General features: G+C 37.5%; 1 protein-coding gene across 11 annotated transcripts in view; it reads left to right on the plus strand.

Annotated features, from left to right (window-relative positions):
* The window catches only part of ARHGAP12 (Rho GTPase activating protein 12), a 73,893-nt gene that overhangs the window by 11,957 nt on the left and 34,742 nt on the right, over positions 1–27,194 (plus strand). For 6 of the 11 annotated variants that reach the window (XM_069859385.1, XM_069859386.1, XM_069859377.1 and 3 more), the window contains exons 3-4: positions 20,744–21,007; positions 25,829–25,969. The exons of 1 other annotated variant lie outside the window; for it this stretch is intronic. In XM_069859385.1, coding sequence (XP_069715486.1) covers positions 20,744–21,007; positions 25,829–25,969 — 405 coding nt within the window. The remainder of the gene's footprint in view (positions 1–20,743; positions 21,008–25,828; positions 25,970–27,194) is intronic. 4 more of the 11 variants (XM_069859387.1, XM_069859388.1, XM_069859382.1 and 1 more) reach the window with 1 other exon arrangement.

Raw genomic sequence — 27,194 nt, forward strand, 5'->3', positions numbered from 1 at the left:
CTTAATGAAACTGAGCATGTTTGCAGATTCATAGTGGCATGTATAATGTAATATTTTGAGGTATGTTTTAAGTATGATCTTTTTAATCTCTTAACTCTGTAAAATCTGCATTTGTGATTCTAATGAAGTTAAATGCTGGCATATGCCCATTATAAAGAAGCGAAGAGTAACTTAAGACGACAAGGAACTAAAAGCTTTATAATTTAGGGTGTTTTGTAAAGTTTTGTTTTTTGTTTTTTTTTGTTTTTATTTTTTTTTGTAATTCCAGTAACTGCTGCTAGAACTCTGTACACAGCTTGAAAGAATTCTTAAGTTACATCAATAACTGAATGTTGTCTCTCCAGAACCTTTACTGAATGCTTTCCCTGGCTTTTATTTTTTCCTCTTGCCAAGTGACAACAGATTGGATAGCTGTGCTTTACATTGGTGCTGTTTATGATCAACTCTGTCTCAGTATTTTTAATATATAACAAGTGTGCAAGTCAGCTGATAGCAATCCCTCTAACAGTCAGAATGAGTAATTCTGGATTTAGGTGCCCTATAATGAGAAGGCACTGTGTCCTACTAACACTGCCTACAGCCCCTGTCACCCTTTGAACTTCCCTGCTGCAAATCAGATTGACATTCTTTAAAAAAAAATACAAAACCCAAGTATTGTCCATATGAGGCAATTGAGAAAAAATCGTAACCTGGGAGACAAGTTGGTTTTAGTTCACTGACTTGTTCGAACGCTGATGCAGTTTGGTGCTCTGCTTTTAGAACTGAAACACAGATCTAGAGCAGTGTTAAAATTCTGCGAGTGCCAACACAATCTTGTGGCTTTCCACTATTTATCTTGATTTTAAGCAGAAAATGATAAAGTGGAATTTCCAAGGCATCAACTTGTGTTCATAAACCTATGCCTTTGATCCTAGTAGAACTAGTTACTAGCTCCAGTGGAGCTCAGGCTGCAGTGCTTAAGGAATAACAATCATAATATGGAATTAGGTTTTGTGTTTTGCATCTAGAAAAGTGTAATTTCTGGTGTGAAACGTGAGTTTTGATGCCTGCCGTCTCACCTGTCTTTTCCTTTGAAGTACTGCAAAATATTAGCTTCGGCAGGGGTGACGGCATCCCCAAGGATGGTGGAGTAGATGCTTAAACAGAAAAGCAGCCAAAGGAAAAGGAATAGGTGTTTTGTCTGACGGCTGCCTAAACTGAAAGCAGCTGGAGATACCGGGGATTTGCTTGTTCTTCATTGGCAGTGCTTCTGTTGGAATTAAGTCAGGAACCTCCAGACATAGCACAATCTCAAATTGCTTTGTAATAAACAAAAACCCCTTTGAGAGTATTTGATCATATCTTGTTCTTGTGCATAACCCTGAATATAAAGAATTGCATTTGCTGTGTCTTTACCTAGGTACTATCTAAGCGGTTATTTAGTCTTGCAGTGCTTGTCTATGGAATACACATGCTGTAATTTTGTAGAATTCTAAGGAAAGTGTCGTTTATTTCACAGGAGTGTGACAAAATGGTAGGGAACGTATGACTGGGTGGAATAAAATGCAGAACACTTCTTTTTTTCAGGCAGCTCTCTCTGGAATAGTAGTCATTTGTGCTTAAAAAAAGGAAAGTAAAATCTATGCGTATCTAGTGCCCGAACAGCTGATATTTCTCTGATGTGCCTTGCTAGATACGTTTGGTTTAAAAACGACAGAGAGAAATGGGGTTTGCCCTTATGTGTGGTTTGTTCTAATGCTATTGAACAGTATTTTTGACAAACTTTCAGGACAATAAGAATTGAAGATTTTCAAGGATGTTGTGATGGTGAGTAATTGGGCAATATAGATTACATTTAACTCGATTTTGAGTTTAGTCTGTCTTAATATGGCTTTTGAGTTAGCTCTTAGGAAGGAGTAACTTTTTAGTAGATTGTTTTATGGAAGTACTAGGTTAATGACAGAGAAGCGATTGAACAACTGGAGGAAATGGAGCACCACGAAAATGTAGAACACCAATTCCATGGTATTTCTGTGTTTTAAATAGTGTGCAATTGCTGGCCTTTCTCATCTTAAAAAGGAGGTAATAGTGCTGAAAAGAGCACACAAGAGGTGAAAAGTATGAGCAGAGACATGGAATATTTCCTGTGTGAAGGCTTTGCAAAAGCCTTACATGCTAGTGGGTGCACATTTAGTACTGTACACAGAGAATTTCTGATTTTTGAGTTGGCATTGGTGCTGAAATGGCTGAGAGATTGTTGATAAGTTAAGCAACCCTGCTCTTGAGTTCATTTTTCTCCTCATGCTTTCAGCAGTTTTTATCTGCTTGTCCAGTCTTTTTTTGTAAACTCTTTTGACAGAGACTGAGAGTTTGTCTACAATGATGTTCTGAAGGCCGGCATGGGTTTAGAATTGATGTTTCAATTAATTACAGTTCTCTGTCTTATAAACTAGTTTTATATATGAAAGCTAAAAATTGAGGAGCTGTCTGAATGGACTGAGCTCGTTGTTTATGTTGGGTTTTAATGTTACATTATCTGGCTTCAACTTCTGTTTGGAGTCAAATTCAGGATTCGAACTTACTGGCTCCTGTCTTAAATCTGGAATTACATGTTGCACTTTGAATTTAGTTAACATAGGTTTAATTGTTCCTTGTTTAAATTGTCTGGGGCTTTGGTACGATCTTCATATCATCTAGTTAAATTAAGTGACTTCCCTGTGTTCTGTTTAAACACAATGCTGAGGAGTAGAGTTTTATGTATGTTTTCAGGTGGTATCTAGCCTATGCAGTTGCCATCATTCTCCTGCTCTAATGGATTGTCTTTCAGTTGAATCACTTGCTGCTCTGGTCACCACCTGGCTCTGTAAGTATTTATTACCAGTATAGCACTGAGATGGAGTGGTGCTGGCTTATGTGGTGTAGTCATGGAGAATGTCAATAGCCCATACAAACTCCTTTATTGCAGCTTGAATAGTCGTAAATAGTCTAGTGCAAAGTCTGCAGATCTGAGGGACTGGAGGACATACTTTGCTGCCTTAGTGTTGCTGATGTGGTGGGACTTCTGCAACAAGTGTGCTAATGTAAAGAAATATTGTAATAAACTATAATGTCTGATAAAAAAATACTCTTAAACATTCTGGACGCTCAAGTGGCTGTTTAATGTTTCTAATAGTGTTGTGTACACATTCTTTTCTAGATTGGCTTGGTAGATTGCCAGGATATTTTTTAGAAGTGATTCATGCTACAACAGGAACTTTATACTGTGTAGCTCATAACCATTGTTTGTTGGTTTAGTATTTAGACGAAGTTTTATCCTTTGGTGAAGTGTTGTAATACTAATAATGAGGTTCTTGAGTGACTTTGATTTGACTGCTTTTTCTGTTGAATTTTAATAAAGGTGCTCCCCCAAGCCCATGATCTATATGTACTATATATATATACTATATATACTTGGCACTATCCATATTCAATTCTGCTTATCTGCATCCAATTCTAAGAACCAATAGATGGCTGTCATGGGTAATTGCATTGTGCTTTAGGATAATGTGTTTATGTGTGTATAAACTGATATTCTCCTTAGTTATTTATATATATAAAAAGAATCACATGCCACTATTCTGCTTCTTGATAGGACTTTGATCTTGATTTGCACCTCACAGTGTAACCACCAACTTCAAGCTCCTTCAAAACATTCTCGAGATGTTCTCATCAGTATTATCCTTAATCCTCCAAATAAGTCCACTTGTCTTGGCTGTGACTTTGTCCTTATCGTCCCTCCAGGTGCTGCACTCTTAGCTTCTGATGGCATCTTCATGTTACCCTAAGGCCCTGTACTTTTCATACCATAACCAGTGTTACTCCTTAATGTTCACACACGCGTGATAATCTGGAGGACTCCATTGCTTCCTCCCAGGCATGCTTTTCAAAGCTGGGCTCTGTGGCTGCCTGGCGTTAGGCAGGAAGCTGAAGCCTTAAGTCTCAGAGAAGAGGAATTGTGGCCATGCTGGTAGCTCAGCTGTCACACAGCATTGTCCTTCTGAGCTTTCGCTTGTTTCTGATTCACTTGCTGAGCTCAGCCGTGCTTGTGTCCGTGGTGGGTCCTAATCAGTTGTCCACTGCAGCCTTCACTGTAACAAACTATAACCTTCAACTTTAGTTGCTTTCTTTCCTTTTGCCTTTGCCAGCTTGGAGGGTTATGTCCTTCATGTGACTGCCTGAGAAGAGAGGATGTTTAGAGTGAGGGAAGTAAAACTTCAGAGACTTTTTTTTTTTTATTATTATTCTCTACTGTTTTCTCATGAGGAGAGACCTCAGTTAATTCTCTTCTCAAGTTTAAGAGCACTTGTTCCTATAGCAGGGTGGGGGTTGTGCTTTGCTAAAATCTAGCTCTAAACTCTTTTATTTTTCTTTTCTTGATTTGTAAAGGTGTAAAGCCCTAGCGTATTTTGTCTAAACTTACAGTGTGATGATGCTCCATGCAGCATTTATATGGGCTGTAGATCAGAATCCTTTTTAACTGTTGCATATTTTGGAACATTTATTAAAACAAATAAAGAGAAGGTTATGGGGTAGGAAGGTGGTACACTGATAATTTCCTTCTTTGCAATTGATATCTGGAGAAAGTTTTGGTCTGTAGCTTGAAGGGCTGTTTTGAAATACTGTGTCCATAGGTTGTGTCAGGAATTCTGTATGCTTATCCCGCTCTCAGTTCATAATTTCCTAGTGCCTCCTTACTGTCTATCCAGAAACTCCTACTTTGCTTCACTATGTATTATGCTAAATTCTGATTTGAGCACTGAGGACCAGCTTTCAGTGTTGCTTTTGGTATGATTGGATCTGGGCTGGAGTGCAGCTTCAGAATTGTTAATAAAATTTCAGAAATACTATGGGTTTTTTTTATCTTTTGTCATTGGGGTGGGGGGCAATGCTGGATCAGTACCTAATTTTGTTGAAGTAAAGTGGTAAGTGCAATCTTACTTTAACATCTGTTTTAATGTCGAAACAGAAAAATTAAGTGACAAAAGTACACTTACTTACTCTGGATACTGAACTGCAGAAATAGCTGTTCTTAAAAATGAAAGAAATTCTTGCTGGTGTAAGGAAAATAAAAGGGGAAGAAAGAGAAGAGAAACGTGTGGCTGAGTGTTTATGCATTTTGCCCTGAAACTAGGTGTCAACAAACTGTCTGCAAGCAGAGAGAAACGGATTAAGAAATTCAGTCATAGGACAATTTGTACATTTTTAGTTGTTGTAGGGGGAAAAGGATGCAACTATGCAACTCACTTGAGATTCCTGTGAGAATTCTGTTGTGTTGCTTAGTTCTGCTGCAAGCAGGACATATAACCTGTTGCTGAGTATTTATGGGATTTTGAGATAGTCTTTAACAGTACGATTATGTACATGCCTTTAGCGTTTTTAAAAAAGGCCCTTGAAATAATCTTAAATCTCTAACTTATTGAAGTTATGCTTGGTGGTTTGGATGTATTTTTAAAAATATTCATCCTACTATTCGGTATGCTTTTGCAAAACAGAATCATAATATTAAAATTAGCGAATGTAGCCTATTCTAGCTCAGGTAAAAGTCGAGAATTAAAAGATATCTTAAAAGCACCGTGGCATAATTACTTATAGGCTTTTTTTTGTGTGGTATTAAACAGCTACTAAAGGAAATAGTCCTACTTCCTTCAAATTTTGACATAACTCTTATGTAAATGCACCAGCTACTAATGCTTATTTTGTTCATCCTATTATGTCTTTTAAGGTAAATTTTTAAAATGAAGTCTTGACTTTAACTGTTGTTTGTCTTGTCTGGCACGAGACTTGGCTTTCCACTTTTTCCTTCATTACCAGAAAAATGTTATGTCTGAAGTAATAGCGGATGTTCTCTGTCTGAAGTCATTAAAATACATGAGTTTGAGGGAATTCCTGCAGCCCTAACAAAACTTCAAGGTTTTGATTATGTGCGGGAGCACATATATTGTGGTGGTAGAGTCTTCTGAATTTAGAAGGACTTGGGACATTTTGTCTGAATTTTTCATATCTCTCTTCTCTCCAATATATATGATGAATGTTAATATATGTGGGATTTTTATGGATTATTTGGAAACTTTAACATGCAGACTAAACAGCTGAGTAGAAATGTATGCTGGAGGTTACGATATACAATCAGCCAGATTCGGGTCATGTTAAGAGCCCAACTTGCAATGGGAATTTTATTTTAAAATACTTTTCTGGTGTCAAAGAAACGCAATATGCTAAAATACTAAAAGACTCCTTTGAAAATTAAATTGCAGTCTCTGCCCCATGTTGTTGTACAGGGACTTTGTCTTGCACTTTCCACATGATATTGTTGTCATGGAACCCACTAGTTATATTCAGTGTTACACAGTAAGTATGTGAGACAATACTGGATCTGAATGCAGATTTAGTAAAGGATGATCCAGCACAGGGACTGGTGGTTTCTAACGACAGGCAAGTCTAATCTATTCACTGTTGGTTGAAACCTGCCGGGTGAAAATGAGTTTTGATGTTAAAATAATGAAATTTTAGAGAATCTGTTTTAATAATAAGCGAAACGAATAAGTGGAAGATTAGCATCTAATTTTAATTAAACCATTTAAAAGATGCCTCTTAGTTGAAATTATGTTTATGTATGTAGAAGATTATGAATACTGTGTGAAAATGGCTGTTTTGTTAATGGTACACTGCTAAGGCCAGAAGCTCTGTACTGCCTTTGCAGGAGGTGCTATAATACGGCAATATTTCAGCAATACAGGTGATTCTGTGTGCTGAAATGTAAAGTACGCACATGTGTTCTTATTGTTTAGCAGTTTGACATCTTCCTGTAGCTCCTGTCCTGTGACTCTGAGACACATTATGGCTGCAAGGCTCGTTGTACTTTGGACCTTTGTTACAGGTTTTATTAGGATTTCTGTACTGTCACCATGCCAGATTGTTTGCCCATTCTCTAATCCCGTATTTCAGTGGCATTCTAGAAGGCACATACTTCCAGTAAGTGTTTTTTAGAAGATATAGTTGTTCACCCTATATACTCGATTGAGTCTTTTGTGAAGACAGAAGCGTTTGTAATGTAATGTCAGCCTAAAGCCTATTTAGGTATTTTAAGTTTCCCAATAACCTTTGTGTTTTTAATATAGCAGTTGTACTAGATGTTGCTGAACAGCAGAGCCTTCAGGCATCAAGCAAAATAAGCTCTATTTATTGACAATGGTGTTGCAGAAAGCTCTCTGGGCAGCTGCCTGATCAGCTTTCAGTACTGTTACTTTACAAAGCCATGTGGGACCTGGAGCTCCTACCGTGCCTGCAGATGCCTGTAATTCCTGTAATTCACCTTATTGGAGAAGTTTAGTGGAAATGTCTCTAGAAAATGGCAAAATCAATGGCAAAGTATTGTTGTGAAAGCTTGTATACAGTCATTTTAAATACATTGAAAAACTTGATTTTCTGTCTGCTTTATACATGGCAAATTGTTGCTCCAGAAATAGCATTGCTTTAAATGTCACCTGTTTGTGATAACTCTGCTTCAGCTAAATTATCAAACAAGCACAACAGATATCTGAAAGTGTATCATTTGCTGATGACCTTAGTAGAAAAATAGCACACTCTTAACCCTAGTATATATTTTTCTTAGAGATTCCCAGGAAGTTCGGTGTCCATTCAGCCAGTATTTTCTGCAACTCAACAGCTGCTTTCAGTCAGCTTTCAAGAACAGTTTTGTATGCTGAGCTTTGCGATATACTCCACCATGGAGATTTTTTTAATGCATCCATGTCCTTAAAAGCATTTTTTTCAATAGCTTGGCAGATAGTGCTGCAATATGTATTATACTTGGAGTTTCAATGAGAATGTTCTCTAAAAGCTGGTGGCTCCAGCTGATCCTCCAAATGCTGAGCATGGAGTTATAATTCAGTGGCATGGGGGAGGGCTGTGTTTGCTATAGCTAGAGTGACAAGGCACAGCTTACTGCCTGTTGCTTAATCGGCATGAAACTATTAGCAAATTCTTGCCATCTCAGCTATAATGTACTGCTAATAGGTTTGCTTTATTGCATAGGATAGTCAAAAAAGCCTGAAATGTTTTAGTAATTTTGAATAGCATAACATTCCTCTTAATGAAGTTTGACAGCACTTTTGAACTCCCTCACACTGGGTAACAAGACTACCATAAATGCATTCCTGCGTACTAACTGCTGGTCGCTTGTGTCTAATGAAAGTTTCCTTGTGTGTTTCCTTGTGCTTTTGACATAATTTTAATTTCTAATGTATTATATATAACAGACTCCTAGCAACAAAAGCATCTGTATAATGAGTCCATTTTAACATACTTCCTTAATTTTCTCCAAGTTTTAGATTTGTCAGAAGACTTCAAGTCTTATGTCAGCCAAAAAAACCCTCAACTTTTGGTTGTGGTGGGTTTTTTTGTTAATTACCCCTCACCTCCAGTGTTTTAGGAGGTGCTTTGTAATCTGGGGTTTGCAGTTCACTGGGGGTTAGTGTGGCCTCTTTCACTCAGACCTCAGCATTCAGTTTCAGAGGGTGCTAGTGCTAGGTATCTGAACCTGAATTTTCCTCTCTGCTTTTCACAGGCAGTATTTTTTTATGGCACTTCAGTATCTTCATTTTACTGGTAAATTGGAATGGGTCTGATATCTAGGGGTTGATACGATTTTCATTTTCAGTTGTCAGCAATGAAAAATGGTGTTGCATGGCAGAAAGCCAATTCAATTATGTTAGTTTGACTTTTAATAATTTGTGAATTTCTCTTATAATCATGGGAGAAGTGGGATGGGATGCTGTGTTTCCTCGCTTCCCCCTTTGGTGCTGGGCAGAATGCATGGGTGATCAGTGTGGTGGGCAGGGATGCGGTGAAGAATGCAGTTTCCTATTTTCACTGCAAGGTCTGGCTCACTTACAGCTGTGTTCACTCATTTCTATCCTACATCCAAGAGGCTTATCTCGCTCCTGGAGCCGGACTTTGAGAGAGGTTTTTACCATCTTAATCCAGCGGTGCTGCTCATAGTCAGAATGGCTCTGGTTTGAGTGTGGGACTGTACATGCGGAAGACCAGATGCCACCCTTATGATCAGTGCATCTTCAGCAGACCCTTTCTGGGTTCTGTGTGACAACAGCCCTTTGGAAGATGGAGCCTGTACTTGAAATATCAAAATACTTGATTACCCCCTTATTTTTAGCAGGCTGTACTACTTCGTTTCAGCTCTTCCTAAGAGGTCTTTCATCCTATGAAAGCTTTGTTTGAGAAGAACCTGTAAGCAAGCAGGGGGATTTCTGTTAAACATTTAATTATGATTAGTTGTTGATACTTGTCTGAAGGAATGAAATGAGTACAGTGAAACAGAGGAAGTAATTCTGTTGACCCTGTTAATTATTAGTCCCATCTATAAATGTTTTCACCTCAATATACCCCCATAAAATGGGAGCTTAAAGATATTTATATCCTGAACTATGTTATGGGGAACTCAGCTGGCATGCTGTGCTGTTGAACCTGCCTTTTGTTTCAGTTTTCATACCAGTTGGAAGTACTAAAGTGGAGCTGCTTCCTGTTAAGTATATCTGAGGAATCAGAAAATAAAATAAACGTTTTAATTTGATTACTGAAAGCTTGATGACATGCTAATTCTCAAAGCACCTAATTCCTTATTTAAAATCAGGTAGCCTTTCTATGGAGTGATTCTCATGGTACTTGACCCCTAACTCATATGGATGCATATGTATGCATTCTAGTCTAACAGTGGAGATACTTTCACTGTTTCGTTTAGGTTTTTCTCCTTTGTCATAATTTTTTAGTTGAATGATAAGGTTTGATTTATTATTATTTTTAAATTCATTTTTTCCTGACTCGCTCAATAGTTCATGTAGGACATAAAGGACTGTTAGAACCTGATCTGACACCTCTTTTGTAATGCATACCACCGAATATAGGACAATGATTTTCTAACTGTTTAAGGAAGATTGCTAGAGATACTCAGATTGAGTTTTGGTTTTTGTGGGTGGATGGCTGTGATGAGCTTCTGGGGACAGGCTTAGTCCATTGTTGAGTAACCCACTAATTATTATTCTTTGAATATTCTGGCATACAGTTTTTTGGGTTTTTTTTAATAAAAAATTTAGTTTCTAGACCATGCGACACTGCCTTAGTCCCTTCACCAAATTTTATTTAAGATCTGATAGACATACTGTAGGCTGTATGCACTAATGCTGTTTTGTGGTTATTTCTCAATTACTGCAGCATACAATCCACAGATTTTTTTTTTTTTAATCACAATGGCCGCCTTGAAATTATATTTGAACTACAAAAAATAGAACTAACTGCTTCTGAATAGATAAATACTGAAGTTTAGATTGCACTGTGGTTACTCAGAAGCTAAAAAAAGCTGAGCAAAACCCCAAAGCCCCAGCTCACTGAGTTTGCAAGACCTCTATTTAGTATTACAAAATACAGCTTGTTTCATCATCTGGTTATTTGCAATTTCTTAGGGAAGACAAGTGACTCGAAGTTTCCTGTCAGTGCTGCAGCTGTGAACATGGACGGGAGGGTGGGGGGGGAATGGCCACAGGTCGCAGTAAAGTTGCTCGTCGTTAAACGTATGTGGTTTGTCATCAAGTTGGAACATTTTAGGGTTTGTGTTTGTTTGTGTATTTCCTGAGTTTTGCAAATCATAGCTGGGAATTGATTTACTAGCTCTATTCCTGAGGGCTGTGAAGTGATAATTCACAGTCAAGAAGGAATAACTGAAGCGCAGACAGTGTTGTCTGTTACGTTTCAGGATATTGCTTCGTGTGACTTCAGTTCTGTACTGGAAAGCTTTTACTATAGAGACCATTTCACTGCCTTTGTCATCATCTCTGAACACAGAAGTGAGTTTATTCATTGTTGAACTTACCTGCTCTGAAAAATATCTATGTATTAATACCATAAAGTGTAATGTTGAGTATATTTTCTTGTCCGGTTTGCTTTGCTACCATTTTATTAATTTTTTGGTTTAACCACCTCACTGAGCACTATGGGGCTGATGTGACTGTGTTAATGAGGGCATGTCTTTATTTTTCTGAAACCTGAGAAGCTTGGTTCTCCATAACTTATCTCTTGGATCTGTGGGAGTGTCTGAAATCAGAAGCACGACTAGATCCTGTGGTAACTTCTTGCTTTATTCACGTCAATTTTGCTACAGGTTGAAGAAAATTGTTCCCAGCCCTTTTGGAAAATAGATAAAATGTGCGTATCTCCCCTTTTCTTACTGGTATGTTTCTGAATAACTCTTCTTCAGCTCTTCTGGGCTGTAACTAATTAAGTATTGATATACCCTTTAATAAAAGTAGAATAAAAATGGACAGATACAGCAGTCTGGCAGAGCTAAGGCTGTGTACTAGCCCTTTGCCTTACTACTCTTTCTATTCCATCTCATTTGATGACAACTGTGGCAAAGGTATCCTTTTTCTTTCTAGTTCCGTAAGGTAATGTTATTAAATGCGGAGTGACAGGCATGTTTCGTGCTTGTCCGTGTAGACCAGTGGCAGACCTTCAGTATTGCTGGAATTGGTGAATATCTCACTGGTTAAGTAGACAACTCACACTCCAGGCTGTGCAGTAGCCCATGTTCCCTAGATTGGCTTATTTTGTAGCTACCTTGGTTTAATTGTTGCCCAAGACAGTCACTGGGAGTAAAGCTTATTATCAGGAGTTACCTGATAGGTGCATCAGCCATCAGTATGATGCCCTTTTTCCTGTTGTTAGAAGGGCTTGAGTGACTGTGAGGAAAAATGTTTTGATTTTATATTGCATATATAAAATATTATATTTTATGTTAAAATAGTTTTTCTCAAAATACTAACAAAACAGTTTTCTTCAGAATCTTTTTTCATGCTGAGTGAAGAACTTAAGCCAGTGAGCAAAACTGAATTTAGCTCTTCACTCTTATCCTTCATAGTGCTAGTGTGTTCTGTACTCTGAGGTCATGGGATGACCTGTCTTCTACCAACTTAAAAATCTTTATTGCTCTTTGTCTGAGCTGCTTTGGGTTCTTCTTTCTTCCTTGGACTGCATGAGGCCTCTTCTATTTCAGGTATGTTCTTTAATCATAGAATCACTATGGTACTAAATTGCTTGTTTTTAAAGGGTGGTGAATATTTTTCTGAAAAAAACAAGAACTTAAGCCTTGGAGACTGCGGCACATGAGAAACATGGTACCTTAGGAATAACAATGGAAAGTGATGAACTCGGGGCAAGCTTTGAGAAGCAGATGTGGAAAGGCAGCTGCTGGGTGTTAAACTGTGCGGACCGCAGCTGCCTGGCTGTTCTGGGAGGAAACAAGCCTACTGTCTGCACAACAGACTATATTCTTGTTAGTATAGTAGTAAGGAAAGCCAACAGAAATCATGTTAGTATCTGATTTTCATACTATACTACGGTTGCTTGCTAGGCCACTTAGCCATGTTGTTCATAGTTTACTGCCTTAATTTATTCCCATAACGCATTTCCAGTATGCCAGTAAGGATACTGACACATTAGCATTGCTCATGCTGTTTGAGTACTGGTGATGTTCTTCAGCTGCCTGTGTTACTAAAATTTCTGAACATTGCAGTTCATAAGTTCAATAAGATACTTTGAAATTATTCTAACACCTAACAAAAATAATACTGGCATAACAAATGTTCTCAGAATTTGCTGCCACAAGCAACATTTAGTGAAGCAGAGTTTCAAACAAGTGAAATCTGCTTTTACAGCAGAGTAAAAGGACAACAGCTGTAAATTGTGTGGGAGTTCTGCATTTTCTTGTCAAGTGTTTGGGATTAAATACCCTTTCTGACAGAACACAGATTTGATGACTGCTGCATTTTAGAACCCTCTTGCAAATTGGTTTTTTTCCTCTATTTTTTTTAAGCTTAGTATTTGAAAAAAACTATATACATATATATAGTTCTTAAATTCTTAATGGTTCTAGCTTTTTCATTCTCTTTTCAAATACAGAATGTTACAATTTTTGTTCTAAGTCATGAGGTTTTGGTAACTTGCGCCCTAGTAATTAGATTTCATTCTGTGTGATCAAACAGTACTCAAGCTGTCTTCTAGGCTTTTGAGCTTTCCCAGTAATACAACTTGAGTAACTTCTGAGTAATGTGTGAGTCTTACTGGAGGTGTTGTTAACTTTCCTGTCTGCACTTTCCATGGGTGCATGGTTTTGTGTAAGTACTGGACCTTCAAAAGTATACTTAAATGCTCTGGGATCTGCATATTTGAAAATGTAAAGTGTAGAAAAAAATTGCCATTCAGTTTCAAGTGACTTAATTTAATGGAAACTTTCTTGACCCTAAAGCCATTTTGAATTCAAACAACACCATTTCACTCCCTCAGTTGTATTTTGTAGGAGTGAACTTTTTAGACGTGATATGATGCTGTGTTAAGGGTACAACACAGAAGCATTCCATGAAGATATTAATAATCAGTCTTAAAAATTAGTTTGAACTCTCAGAGGCAAATGAGATGCACAGCTATACATAAAATCAGTTAAAACATTGAAGTTGTTATACACTTTTTAAGTGAGGTCTTTTCAGTTCCCCACAAACTTTAGGAGCTTATTCTGCTGCACAGATTATTCTTCACTTCTAAAACAATAGGAGAACTTGTTATGCTCTTGTGATCCTGCCTTTCTGACAAGCGGTAGGTGTTGGCATTTTACTGGGCAGTTTCCCACTGGAGAAAGCAAATTAGAATTTTCTGGTGTTTTCTTTGTTTATTGTCATAACTTTTATAGAAAATAATCCTTGAGAGACATCACAAATTATTTCCAAAAGCTTTATTCACCACAAATCTCCGTTGTGACATGTACTGGAGCTTCCACAGAGGTAGAGAATTGACAGCAATTGAACTAAAACGCAGAATAAACTTAGTGTTTCTGTTAGTATTGCTGAAACATCTTGATTATAAAACCAGTTTGATACCAATTCCATGAAAGCAGAGGAAAAATAAATATGTAAATCTGCTACTGACTGGCGTATCTAGGTTGCTCAAGATGCTGACTACATTTCTGAAATAGGTTACAGATACTATGTTGTGTCTGTTGAAAGTATCAGTGTTCTATATGGTGGACAGGGTAGGAGAGGAGTGAAGGTAATCTGCTGGCTGACTTTTCAACGTGTTAAATTTGGGCACTCTTTTCTTTCCTAATCGGGTTAAGCTTGCTGTGTAAGCATGTATGAAGTAAAGTGTTTCGTATGGTATTTAAACTTTCTATAGGAAATGCAGCTTTGTCTATATCCTTGGACAAAAGCTTTTCTATGGAAGGGAGAAACTAGATTGTGCAAGTGGCGAAGTACAAGTATGGTAAACACTGTCATCTTTGTGTATGTTTTACAAAGGATCCCATTGTAAGATCTTATTTCCGTTTTTTTAAAATATTTGACATCACTGTTGCAATCCTTCGACCAATTATATGCTTTATTTTATTGCTCATTACTTAAGTTCCAGTGTAATAATTTTGCTCACTGAGAAAGTCACAAGCACTATAGAAATGTGCAAGGGGAAACCTGTAGAGTGTTCCTTCCTTCCTCCAGTAAGGAAGAGGTTTTCCAGCATTTTTCTTTAGGTCCCTTTTGATGGGCGATTCGGGAGGGTTGTCTCCAGCACTTGAGACAGCCCATCACTCCCCTCTGCAACAGGACATGGTGCCCTGCGCCCTCCTGCTGCAGCTGCTTTCCTCCTCTGCTCTTAACTGCTGGTGAATGTGACAGAAGCCACCTCTTGGATTTTTGTGCTGAAGGAATTCTACAGTACAGTTTAATGAATCATTTTCTTGATGAGTATGAAAACAATTTAAGTCACTTCTTTTGGGCTGCCAAGAGTTTTAGAGGCTTTTTGCTACCTTCTAGATTATTTTTTTTTAATTGATAAGGCATTGCAATATTACCAGATAGAGATCTATGTTTTCAGCAACTTTGGGAATTTGTATGTGTGTGTGTGTGTTATGGGAGAGCTAAAGCAGAAGGGAACTTAAATGGCTCAAATAACACAAACACTCCCTGGCAGAACATGGTGTCCCATGTACTGAGACTCTTTGTTTCATAATCTAGTTTAATAAAACAAAATATTAATTGCTGTGTTTATTTTAAAATGAATTGTATGTGAATACCCAGAAAGAGAAGAAAGTAATAGCTCAACCTGTAATTCACTGTCAGTAAACTGCAAAGTGGGCCAAAAGATGCCTAGTTTTACTGTTTCCAATCTGATGGAAAGTTACTGGCTAGCCACTTTGAAGAACTACTTCGAGTGTATCTGATTAATTTTTAAATGGGATATTTTAAACATTTAACTGTTGAGTGGCCTTCACTAGGCAAATATGTTTGAATGATTTATATGGAATATCTTAATTCTGCATTGCTTTGCAATATGATTTGTTATTATGAAGTGTTAAGAAAAAAAATAAATCAGCTGAACACAGGAACTTCAATGCAGTTAAGTAATATTTGCACTGCTATAGCTTGTCTCAAATTCATAGTCGACTGTTAATAGGCTTATAATATTTACTGTATTTTTATGTGTTTCTTGGACTTGAGGTGAATTATCCAGTTAAGTATTAGGTTGGAGAAGGTTAGTACATAAAAAAATGTCTTTGTTCCTATTTCTACTTGGCTTGTTAAATCGGTTTGCTGTCTTCGCCTTTGAGGTAGTAGAGGACTTGCTGAAAATTCTCCCTTATGGATTTTTTTGATATTACAGTAAGTTTTAAATGTGTCTGAATATGTTAGAAAGAAAGTAGGATCCAGAATGTGTTTGTAAAAGCATAAGCCAAGAAAAGAAAGGGGAAGGAGGAGATGAGCTAATTATTCCAGTTGAAGCTGTCACTTAGTGAAAATGAAACTGTAGAGTTTTTGAGATTTCTTTTATATTATTCTTGTTGAATAAAGCTGGTATTGAAGCCCTAGGCCTTCCTAAAAGGACAGTGGCGATTCCTTGGCAAGAAGCTTGGTTGTTGGGGTAACTGGGATGCTTTGTTCCTTGTCTTGGGATGCTGTGGGATGTGCCTGTTCTTTCTTCACCTTGCTGCTGCAAAGAGCTGGTATTCCTTCGTTTGCCTTCCTAATGTTCTTTATGAGTATGAACAAGCTGTTGCTTGTTGCTTAAGAAAGAGTAGTAAGGTGAGATTTGCTTTTTTGAAAATTCTTTTTTTTTTCATTTTTATCAGCTACTTTTAGCAATCCAAATGCTGCTACTGACATGGAACCTCTTAATTTCAAGTTTGTAACACAGACAACTAAAGCAATGTATTTGTAAAGGAGGGGAAATAATGTGGTAGATCACGTTTTGTAGGCTTGCATTGCAGTCATTCTTTTAGCAGTTGTTTTGTCTTAGAAGTTTTTGGCTTGGATTTAAGTGCTGTAAAAGGAAAAAGGGAATTAATTGCCAGTTTCAAGGAAATCCTGTTTTCTGCCTTTTAATTGCTGGCATCCTTGATGCAGTATGTTCTCATTGCGTGAAAATAAACCAAAAGCCTTTGTAGGTCGTGGATAGGGAAGAGGTCTATAGTCCTTGTTTCTCCCAGAAATATTGTCTTACACTGTGGGAGTTCACTGAACCTTTTAAGTTTGCTTTGATTTTGAACACTTACACAAATACTGTCATCAGAAAAACGCCATTTGTCTGAAGTCACATTAAACTTTTAGGTATCCTCTGAGAAGCTGATAGGTATTTTGGTAATGAAAAGTGCCTTATGAGTTCTAGTAAGTTTGCTTTTCATTGCACTGAGTTCAAGTGTTCAGGAGCCTGATAGCAGCCATTGTTGACTGTTCATTCATGAATGATTAACAGGGTTTTTTTCTATTTAAAGGCACATATCTGCTCCCTGCTGTGTCAGTGTAAAAACTGTGTTCAGAAAAAGCTGTGTGTACATTTGAAGAATGTTTTGTGTTGATCCTGGAAACTTTGTCCTGCCTGTATGAAAGTCTTCCTTATCAGTTTGCAAGGATTTACTGCTAGCAGACATTTCTGTGGGACTGAACTCAAATATGTTGGATTACTAAAGTATTAAAATACAGAGCACTACTGAGGTAGAGGTCCTTATATTCATAAATTTGTTGTAGTGCCTAATGGACTGCACAATTTTCATTTAAGTTGTAGCGTCCTAAGAAGTGTTGCTAATTTCTAGTTTTTCTTCATCACTTTACCTGGCTAGAGTCCCTCACTGTTCTTTGAAGGAGAAAACAACATAAAGTCTGAAATATCAAATAGCAAATTAATGTTGAAATGTTTTGAGCATAAGGTATTTGGCGTGTGCGTGCCTAGGCATGTTGGAGGATGTGTTCTTGTGATTCTGATAATAAGAAGACAAGGTGTTTCTCTTGGTAGCTTTAATTCCATGTTTATGAGCATTTGGAGCTTGTTAGAGCAAAAATTAAGCTTAGGAAGTGCCAGCTCGAAGTCCTCACGTACATGCAGAACTGTTTAGTTTTTATCATACATTTAACTTCCCCTTAACTGTGTATGCCTGTTTTGGGGAAGACAGCCATGGAAGTGATCAGAAACTATTTTGATCTAGGTAATGCTTTATCTGTTCGCATTTATACATCAGTAACAAGTGATAGGTTTGGGAAATGAAGAGAATACAGTTACATTGATAGGCTGTTTGGCTTGAAGGTTTTTGCAGAACAGAGTCTTGAGCTCAAAACAGTGGCCTTGAAAGCAGTAGCGAGCTGGTGCCTGGTCCAGGCATTCTACAGGCTGTCTAGTGGGACTAGCCTCTCTGCAGGACGCTGCATCCCAAGGCAGGGGGGAGAGGATTGTCCCTCCTGCCGGCACTGATGTAAAAAGTACACAGAAGTTAATTTCAGGAAGTTTTGATCTTTCTAAAATCTGTTTTTCTCGTCAATGAGAAGTTTTTCACAAAACTAGCCATGATGAGGTTGAGTACTGTTGAACTGAGCATTAATGTAGATGCAACGTACTTGGTTGTGTGGCTCAGGGTATGAGGAAGTATTACAGTATCCTGGTGGTTATTTAAAATAGATCCTGATTAAAAAGTTGTGTCCCTCAAAGGTGTGCTTATGAGCTAACTGTGTGTTGCAGTTAGATCAGTGGCTTTGAGTATTTTTTTTCCTTCACTGAAAACAGTAACTTACAAATGCCTTTCAAAAATCATGCAGTTCTCTCTTTCCTGGAAGGGAAGAAACCCAAACCATTCCAGAAGTGAAAGCAACAGGGAATCAAAATAGCTGAAGGCTTGGTTGGCAGCACGGTTAGCTGTCTTGTTTGTTCAGGACAAAAGTTCTGGCCTCCCCCTGAAAACCAGAAATTGGTATTTTGAGTTTGGGAGTCCTAAGCATTCAGAAGGCAAACCCTGCATTACATTTTCTTGTCATGCTACTGATTAAACCTTGACTGGTGTTCTGCCTGAGCTATGTGGCAGTGCCGTGATATTCCAGTGTTGGCTTGGCACAGTGCATGTCCTGCAGTTTCATCTGGAGCAGTCCTGAGTATAATCCTGGAACCTTCGAAAACCTCAGTGTGACACCTCTGAGCTATATTCTTCTGTGTTGCTTGACAAAAGGTTTTAAAAACTACAGCAAGGACACCACATGCACAATATACTTCACTAGTCGTAATCTTTCTATTTGGAAAATGGTTTTATTAATATGCAAAATAGTTCTTTTAATAATGACACTTCATTGCCTTTGTTAAAACAAAAAAGCAACCGGCAAATGCAGGCCAGACATCAAAGCCTTCTTACTGTCTTGTGTGGAAGAATAATTCTGGGAGGCCAGGAGCATTGTGCAAGCCATTGGTCCCCTGCTGCAGCAGCCCCGGGGCTGGTGGTGCTGCTCTTGCCACTTCCTTGAAATAGAGAAAGAACCTGAAGTTTTGCACCTTCCCCGGTGCAGGTGTACGTTGTGGCTTCAAATGACAGGGCTGATGGTTTAGCGGTAGGGTGGTTCGTGTGGGAAATGCAGCTCTGCAGGCTAACTGGGACAGAATGCAGAAACTCTGCTCTTGAATGAGGAGGCCTTAAGGTGTGGCCTCCCAGTATCCGGGGGAACTGAGGTTCATCCCTGAAGACAGTGGGGTGATGCTTGATTCATAGTAGTGTTCTTTTTGCTGTTACTGCTGTCAAGAGCAACTCTACCAAAGGCTGCCCTCCTCAAAAATGTAAGCAGCTGCGGGGAGGGAGGGGGAAGACTTTTAGAGTAGAAAAATAGTCTTTTACTGTTCATCAACTTCTGCAACAGATCTTTTTCCTTTAAATTAAATAGAGGAGGATGGTAATATGTTTTGACTCTCTGGTTTTGTCAGTGCTGCAATTTCTCACCCCCTCACCTTGTGGTTTGCCTTAAACACATGCTACTCACTATATCTATTAAGCTGCATTTTGCCTTGTAAGGGTGTACAAAACAAGTCCATGCCTGCTTTAATCTCATTAAGTTCCTCTCTAGCTTTCCTTTTTGGTTGTGGATATTGCCCATATTTGGGTCCAGTGATGGTGCAATCACTTTATATCTGATTGTGTGGTACGATATGCTGTCTTGCTCAAGCAAACCCTGATAATTTATGATTAGATGTGGTCTAGATTAGGAGCTTATGATTTTAATGTCTAAAAGTACATTATAAAAGATCTTTTATGCAATGCAGTATGTTACTTTTTCCTGTGAAAGATGCAACATGAGGCAAAGCATCTGAAGTTAAACCAAGTAGGGGCAGGGGATGGTATAAGTTTCCTTCCTTTAGAGTGCCTAAAGTGTTCTAAAATACAGGGATGGCAGTGCATTACCAGAAAACAATTCAATTTGGTTTAGTAACAAACTGCTTTCACAGTCACATCATCATAGCTCTCCTGAAAACACATGCTTTTATATTCTGCATGGTGTTTTATATACTTGCATTGTGTTTTAGAGGCTTATTTAAAGTGGTTATGGTTTCAGTGAGTGACATGGGCTTTTAACCGTGCTTTCTACTGGCCTTCATGTTAGCATATTATTCATTAATGAAAAGTTGTCAGTGTTTTGTTTTCTTGTAGATATTTGTTGTTCTGTTTCTGTGTATGTGTATGAATAAAGCTAGGTTGATAAGAATATCCACTTAATTTCTGTAAGAATTCTGAGAGCAGTAATCAGAGTACTCAATAATATTGCCTATGATATTTTTAAATGAGCATCCATTTGGAAAGGCGTACAGGTAAACCATCCAGGTGTTTTCCAGAGTGTCTTAGTCACAACATTTTGCTCATCATTCCAGCTGAACTGTTTAGATTTGCTAAGAAGATAGAAGTGTTGATTTACACTTCAACATCATCTGTAGAAGCAGTGAGGAGGAGAGGCTGGGGAACCACCTATCCCTAACAAGTGGCATCTCAGAAATGCTGTTTTGTCTTGACCAAGATTACATTATTTACAGTTCCTGAGCAATTCTTGAACTGTAAAGCTAAGGTTTTGCAACACAGCAAGCATGTAATTATTTTGATGAATATTCCATTGTATTTCAAATCCACTGAAAGACATAATTATCAGCTGAAATGCTGAAAAATTGTTTCAGTAATGAACAAATATAGCTTGTGATATTTACCTTTATAGTTAACAAACTGACATTTTCACACCCCAGGATCTTGTGGGTGTCCTTTGTGCTTTTATACTTAACAACAAAACCAGGGAGTGTGTTGGTTTGTTTTACGACTGTAATATATTTGGATTTGTATGGGAGCATTCTAAAATTCAACTGCTCTTTAACAATACATTTCTTCTCTCAATAGCCAACTACTCCACCAAGCCAAGGGAGGCCTGATTCACCAGTTTATGCTAATTTACAAGAACTGAAAATATCTCAGTCTGCACTTCCACCACTACCTACAAGTGCTCCAGTCCAAATAAATGGGGAATGGGAAACCCATAAAGATACAACAGGACGCTGTTATTACTACAACAGAGGATCGCAGGAGCGAACCTGGAAACCTCCACGGTGGGCCCGAGATGCAAGCATTAATAAAGGGGATTCCCAGAGCCATGCAGATCATGAGGTAGTTCTCTGAGATCACAAGCAATAAGACTGTAATGCATATGAATGCTGTTCTGCTGTGGAATGTGGTATCACTGAGTTTTCAGGTGTCAAGGATTGTCTTCTTTTATCACTTTGGTCACGTGTCTTGGTATGAATCAGTAAACAATCCAGCTCTTCCACCACTTCTGTGTACAAGAATGCATTCATAAGCTTTGTATGAAGTAGTAAGTTGCAAAAATGCCTTGCAGTCTCTTTGCAGGTATTGCAGCTTTTCTTTTAAAGGTAAAGTAAAAGTAGGATATTTTGAAACTAATAGGACTGTAAATGACAATAGAGTAAGACAACCATGGTAACTTGTAACTTCTCTCACAGAGAGTGCATGCGCTTTCTCTGTATATTTGGCCTATTTTTTTTGGGAGAAGGTGAGGAAAAGGATTGTGACAGTGCTTCTGGAAGCAGGATTTACGGGATGCCTTGAAAAAGGCAACAGGATGTAACTCATTTTTATCAATATCAGTTAAATAGAGAGTAAAACAAAGGCGAAGGAGATACAGGTGTTTACTACTGCTTGGTTAATCCTATGGCAGTAAGTTTAAATATGAGATGTTTTTCTTATAGAGGAAAAGATTTCAGTGGAGAGGAATTAAGATGGATTTGGAGATTAAGATGAGTATAGAGAACTCCAGAGTTCTATAGTCAAACCCAGGCTTAATGAAGCTCTGTGGCAACTTCCACCCACCTCAAAAATACTAACATAATTGAAGTGTCTACCAAATTAAAATATATTGATTTTTATCTTTATACTTAGATTTATATGTGCTATTTATATTTATTTTAAAATGTTTATTTTCTTAAAAAAGGCATATGTGACTATTCAGACTTAAAATTTTTTAATGCATGAATTCTTAAAGAGGTGGAATAAGTATAGTGAATATAAAAAGCAAGTTTAATTAGAGAACTTGTTGCAGCATTTTGTTTAACCATTTGCATAGGAGGTTTGAATTTACACACTTGTCGATGACTTTTGTTTGGAGCCTTGGATAGCTGTAGAATAAACTAGGAGGAAGGGAAGTTAAAGGAGCAATGTTTTGTTATCAAATTGTGTTAACTTTGAGAAAATCCTCTTCTTCCTTGTATAAATGATATCCTAGAGAAGATGATGAGGACATTAAAATTACCATCTTAGAAGCTCTGTCTAGAGCTTCCAAGTGCCCTTCCAAGGGCAGCAAATGCTGATGAGGGGAGGAAATCCACTCCAGCTTTTGGGAATTAGCTGTAGGAGCTTTCTGACTGGATTACATTCAGGCCATAAACATATTCTGTAGATATATAAATGGATTTTTTTGTTTGTTTTGTTATGCAAACTTTTCGTAAAACCTTTTGGCAAAGCATTGCTGCGGATCTTGCTTAAGAGAATTGAAGGTTACTATGAAGTTCTTTATGTTAAAAGGTGATTTGGGATATTTGAGGTGCAGATGCATTCTATGCAGCTGGTCACTAAGCAGAGTCAGGCAGTGCTGTATGTGTTTGTCTGAACTCCTGTGAATCAAACAAAGCAAAGGAGCACTTGGGAGATGGATATTACTGTTTAAGTAAGCTTAAAATAGTGCTTTTGTGTTCAAACAGTACTTAGGTTAATCAGTTTCCTGATTGAAAGAAAAAGCAAAAGAAATCTTTCACATATTTTGCTTTTATGTACCCTTTTAAAAAATGTATAGTTTAGGTGCATTTCTTCCTGAGCTATTACATTGTTTAGTTTTAATTGTAGACTGCTAAGAAATTTTAGTTTGCTGGAAGCCCTCTCAGAAGTCTGCCTTGAGGATGTTGGTGCCAGAAACAAAGAGAAAGGAAATAGGGACCCTTTCCTTGCCTTCATAGGAGCTGTGAAGTCTGTAGGCATTTAAACAGCCAAATTTTCTTGCCACAGGCTGGTGACAGTAGCAGGTTAACTGGCAAAATGTTTGTGGCTTTCACTTAGGCATCTCTTGTGATGCTCTCTTAATTTCTCACTGGCTGTCCTTTTGCAGGGTAAGACTCTGGTTTTAGTCTGGGTCAGGTAACCGATTTTTGTGTAATAACCCTCCTTGTAGTAAGTGTACCTGGTTTTGTTGTCATTGTTCTTTTAATGGAAGAACTTCCAATAATTCTTTCTCCCTCTCCACCTGCTAATGGTCCCTCTGACTGTTACTTATACTTCTATACCACGACTTCAGCATGTGGTTGTATGTTCAGGAAGCTTGGTTCTTATTTCTTCTTTTTTTTAATACCCATTACTTATTTCATCTCAGCTCTTCTGTTTGATACTTGAGGTATTTCAGTTTGGCCTTCAGACATTTACAGCTATCAAGTTTTCAGTCTTTAAGTACAGCACATGATGTATGTTTTGATGAATTTTTGATTGGACTCAAGCTTGTATGTCCAGTAGCATAAGTTCCTTGAGTAATTTGTGTCCTCTCTGGCTGGGTTATCAAAGTTTGAGCCTAGGGAGATGGGTGTTGTAAGGTCATGTCAATCCATGTCATGTGTTGATTTTGAAGCTGCTTCCCCCCCCCCCCCCTTTTTTTTCCTCTCCTCTTTTCTTTTCTGTCAGCATTTGTTCAGCCCACTGTTCGTGTTCACCTTTTCGTTTATGGCCTCTCAACCTTTAAGTATTTTGGTATAAGTACTCAGATTTGAAGCTAAGCTGCAGTAAAATATAGGACACCAAAAATCTTGTCTTGTTATGAATACTTAGTACAATGTCTTAATTAGTAAAAACAGATTTAATTTATTGTGATGAAGCTAAGTGGGTTTTTACACACTAGTCTTGAGTTGTACTTATTCCCTGCAAATTTAGTAATAAAAGAGCATATGCAGGAAGGTTAAGTGCTGGTTGTGTCACTACTAGAGGAGCTTCTGTAGTACTGGGTAGCAAGATGGCAAGGTGACCTAGAAATGAGAACTGTGAATACTCATATTTTGTAATAAGTTCAATATGTTAGAACATGAAATAGCTTATGGCTCATCCAAGAACTTCATAATTAGGAAATTGAGTTTTACTGCATAATTAAGAACAGGCAAACTTGCACCTAATTTGTCCAAGTAGTTGGTGACAGATACGTCATGAATAAAACAGTTGTTAGTTGTGGCATTTATTTGGGTGGGATAGGGCGAAGCAGTGACGCTGACAGGGCCTCTAGGAAAGTATATAAAATTTTGGAATTGCAGATAAATTTTATGAGAGATAGGGACTTGTTAATGTGTTTGAGGAAGTGCTTAACAGTAACTGGGAGAAATTTGTCAGATAATAAAGTGATTGATTTAATTAAGGTAGACTATAAAAGAAATAAAATGTCTGATCAGAGGAAGGTAAACCTCTAACACCTAGTTGGGAGACCGTAATGTTAAGCAGAGACCAACAATTAATCAGCAAGCTGTAGCAAAGCAACAGCATTTAATTTAAATTGAAAAACTATATTTAAAATATGTGGCCAAGATGCATTTCATTCTGTAGGCTGTAAAGGATGCTTGCATTTTTTTCATGTTACTCCATCATTGACATGAAAATTTCCCATAGGTTTTGTGGTACTTGGTAGCCAGCTCCTGCACGCAGAAAGCTAACGCCCAAGCCTACGTAATAATCATTTGGCAATGTCACTAAACGCATAGTCTCTAAAACCACTGACTTTAAAACAGGGGAGTTTCTGATACCTGGATAAGTTTTGGTAAGATTTAAGTTTTTCAGGAGAGGTTTTTTCTAATTTAAAATGGAAATTCTGCCTTTCTCCTGCTTAATAGTTTTCCTTGAAACCCTTATACTTCTGATACCGAACCTTAGTCAATATTTAACTGTTGTAATTTCTGAATAGCAGGCGTGTTCCCTCTTCTGTGGTATGACTCCTACTAGCCAAAGATCCAAGACAGTGTGAAAGGAAATAAGCACTGAATTCCACAGGCGACTGTGATGTAGAGATATTGCTGTGGGAGATGAATGCAGGGAGGTTTGGGTTTGTTTTTTTAATGCACAGAATGGATGTTTTGGATAATACTACAATAATGTTAGCAAAGGGAAGAACAAAGTGATCAAGGAAACAGAAATTGTTTGAGTGTTGTATGCAAAGTCTTTTCTTCTGTTTTACATACCAGTCTTGTTCCTTGCATTATAATTCGCTTCTACCTTCAGAAAATAGTCGTGCACCTCATTTAGCTGTGCCTGGTAGAAAGCCTTAGTTTTGCATTGCTCATTGTCATGTGCATCAGAGTGGGAAGGAGGATAGTGGAAATTCCTAATATTTTAGGATGCATTGCACAAGTGCTGTAAAGTGCTAGGGCTTATAAAGGAGCAACTGGAGTTTCAAGTACTCCTTAGTGATTATTGTGTTTCCAGATACTCTTTGGGAAGGGAAGAAGAGGATTTAGGTATGGACGTTAGGACATTGCCAGAACACCGAGGTAGAAGGACTCCAAAGTTTTTTGAGGCAATGCACAAAACTAAAAAAAAAAACAACCAACCCTAAAGCTAATTCACTTTGTTATTTAGTAGTGTGAATTTGTGGGAATAAAATTTAGATTGTCCAGAAAACTGGAGTTTAAATTTGAGTAGCTGAAATCTGGTATAATAGAAGTAAAAAAAGCCATTATATCAGTATAAACCAGTTGTTCTGAATATACTTGAAATTGCCTAGTAATTATGAAAGATTTCTGTATTGTAAAAATGCATCTGTTCTCTGATGTAAGATATAAAAATGTGAACTCCCTGAATTTATTACTATTCTCTTTCTAGTCAAATAATCTTTGATCTTTCAGATTTTAAAGCACTTTCATTCTCAAAACTGCCTTGTATGTTTCTGACTACTTGTAGCATCTTTCATCAGAAGAAAACGACCACAGTTCTTGTTACAGCCAGTCAGATAGTCAGTATGGTTCTCCTCCAAAGGGTTGGTCAGAAGAGTTGGATGAACATGGTCAAACCTTATATACAAATGACTATACTAATGAAAAGGTACTTTTTCCTTCTTCTCATCACATGTTCTAAATCTTTTTCAGTAAAACACTGTTAGAAATTCAGATTTCATTTCTAGAAGTGAAAAGCATACCTCAGCTGTACCACCTTTTTGTTTTTTAAATATGCATGAAACTTTACAAACTGACCTGTTTTTCCTTATTTCAAGTTGTATATTGAATTATATTAAATAAACATATAAAGTATAAATTTTTTAATTCTTGCCCTTTCCATCCTCTTGGATACACTTTAGGAATGAACTTTACACTAATATAGTGTTTTTACTGCTGTCTTGTAAGAGCTGTTCTTGTCTACATAGGCCTTCCTGTTAGGATGGTTTTGACCTGAAAATAATTCTTCTTGATTAGTTTCATCTTTTACTTTACAAGAGATTTTCAGTACTGCTTTCAGATGTAGACAAAATTCTTAATTAAACAACAGCCTTACCAGCAGATTTGTCTTATTCTAATTATCTAATTCATACCAACAACTTACTGTGATTCTGGGCATGTCTTAAAAATGTCTCCCACGTAGGATAAATGACAGTGTTTATTTTTGTAATGCAGTCCATTTTTCTAATTGTTCACTAAAGTTGCATTTTGTTTTTTAACTTCAAAATGTGTTCATTGAAACAGTAGCTTGTTTATCATATTATAGCCTCATTGCTTCTCCAGTCAATGCATGCAATTTTTTTTTAAAGGAGTTTTGAATCAATTGAGGTTTATGTCAGTTTTGGAATTTTATCCTGCTTAATCTGTTTCTGCTAAACATCTGTAGGACATATACCTATGTTTTGGCAAATGTGCAGAATTTTATTTTAAATTGCACTGGGATTGATAGTGTTTCCTATGACAAACTGTTCGTTGGAAGGCAATCTTGAAACCTGCATGACCTTACTGTGAGTGCTCCGTGCGTATTTTTGTATACCTTTGCTCATCACAATTCTTTCCTTTCTGCACAACTAGTCACAGTTGTTTTACTTTTTTGATTGTGGGAGTTGCTTATAGAAGTTACAGAAATTCTGTTGTCTTCTTCATGATTTATTTAGGAACTGCATCTCATGTTCCTGTTGATGTTTTTAAAATGGAGATATTCAACAAGTGCAAATATCTCTTAAATTATCAGCAGTTGCTGGTTTTGCTACTTGTAATTCTATAATTATATATACAAACCTTAAACAGATCCAATGCAAAGATTGTGCCTCCTTAAACTGACACTGTAGTGT

Source organism: Phaenicophaeus curvirostris, chromosome 6, assembly GCF_032191515.1.
Source record: "Phaenicophaeus curvirostris isolate KB17595 chromosome 6, BPBGC_Pcur_1.0, whole genome shotgun sequence".
Taxonomy (NCBI): domain Eukaryota; kingdom Metazoa; phylum Chordata; class Aves; order Cuculiformes; family Cuculidae; genus Phaenicophaeus; species Phaenicophaeus curvirostris.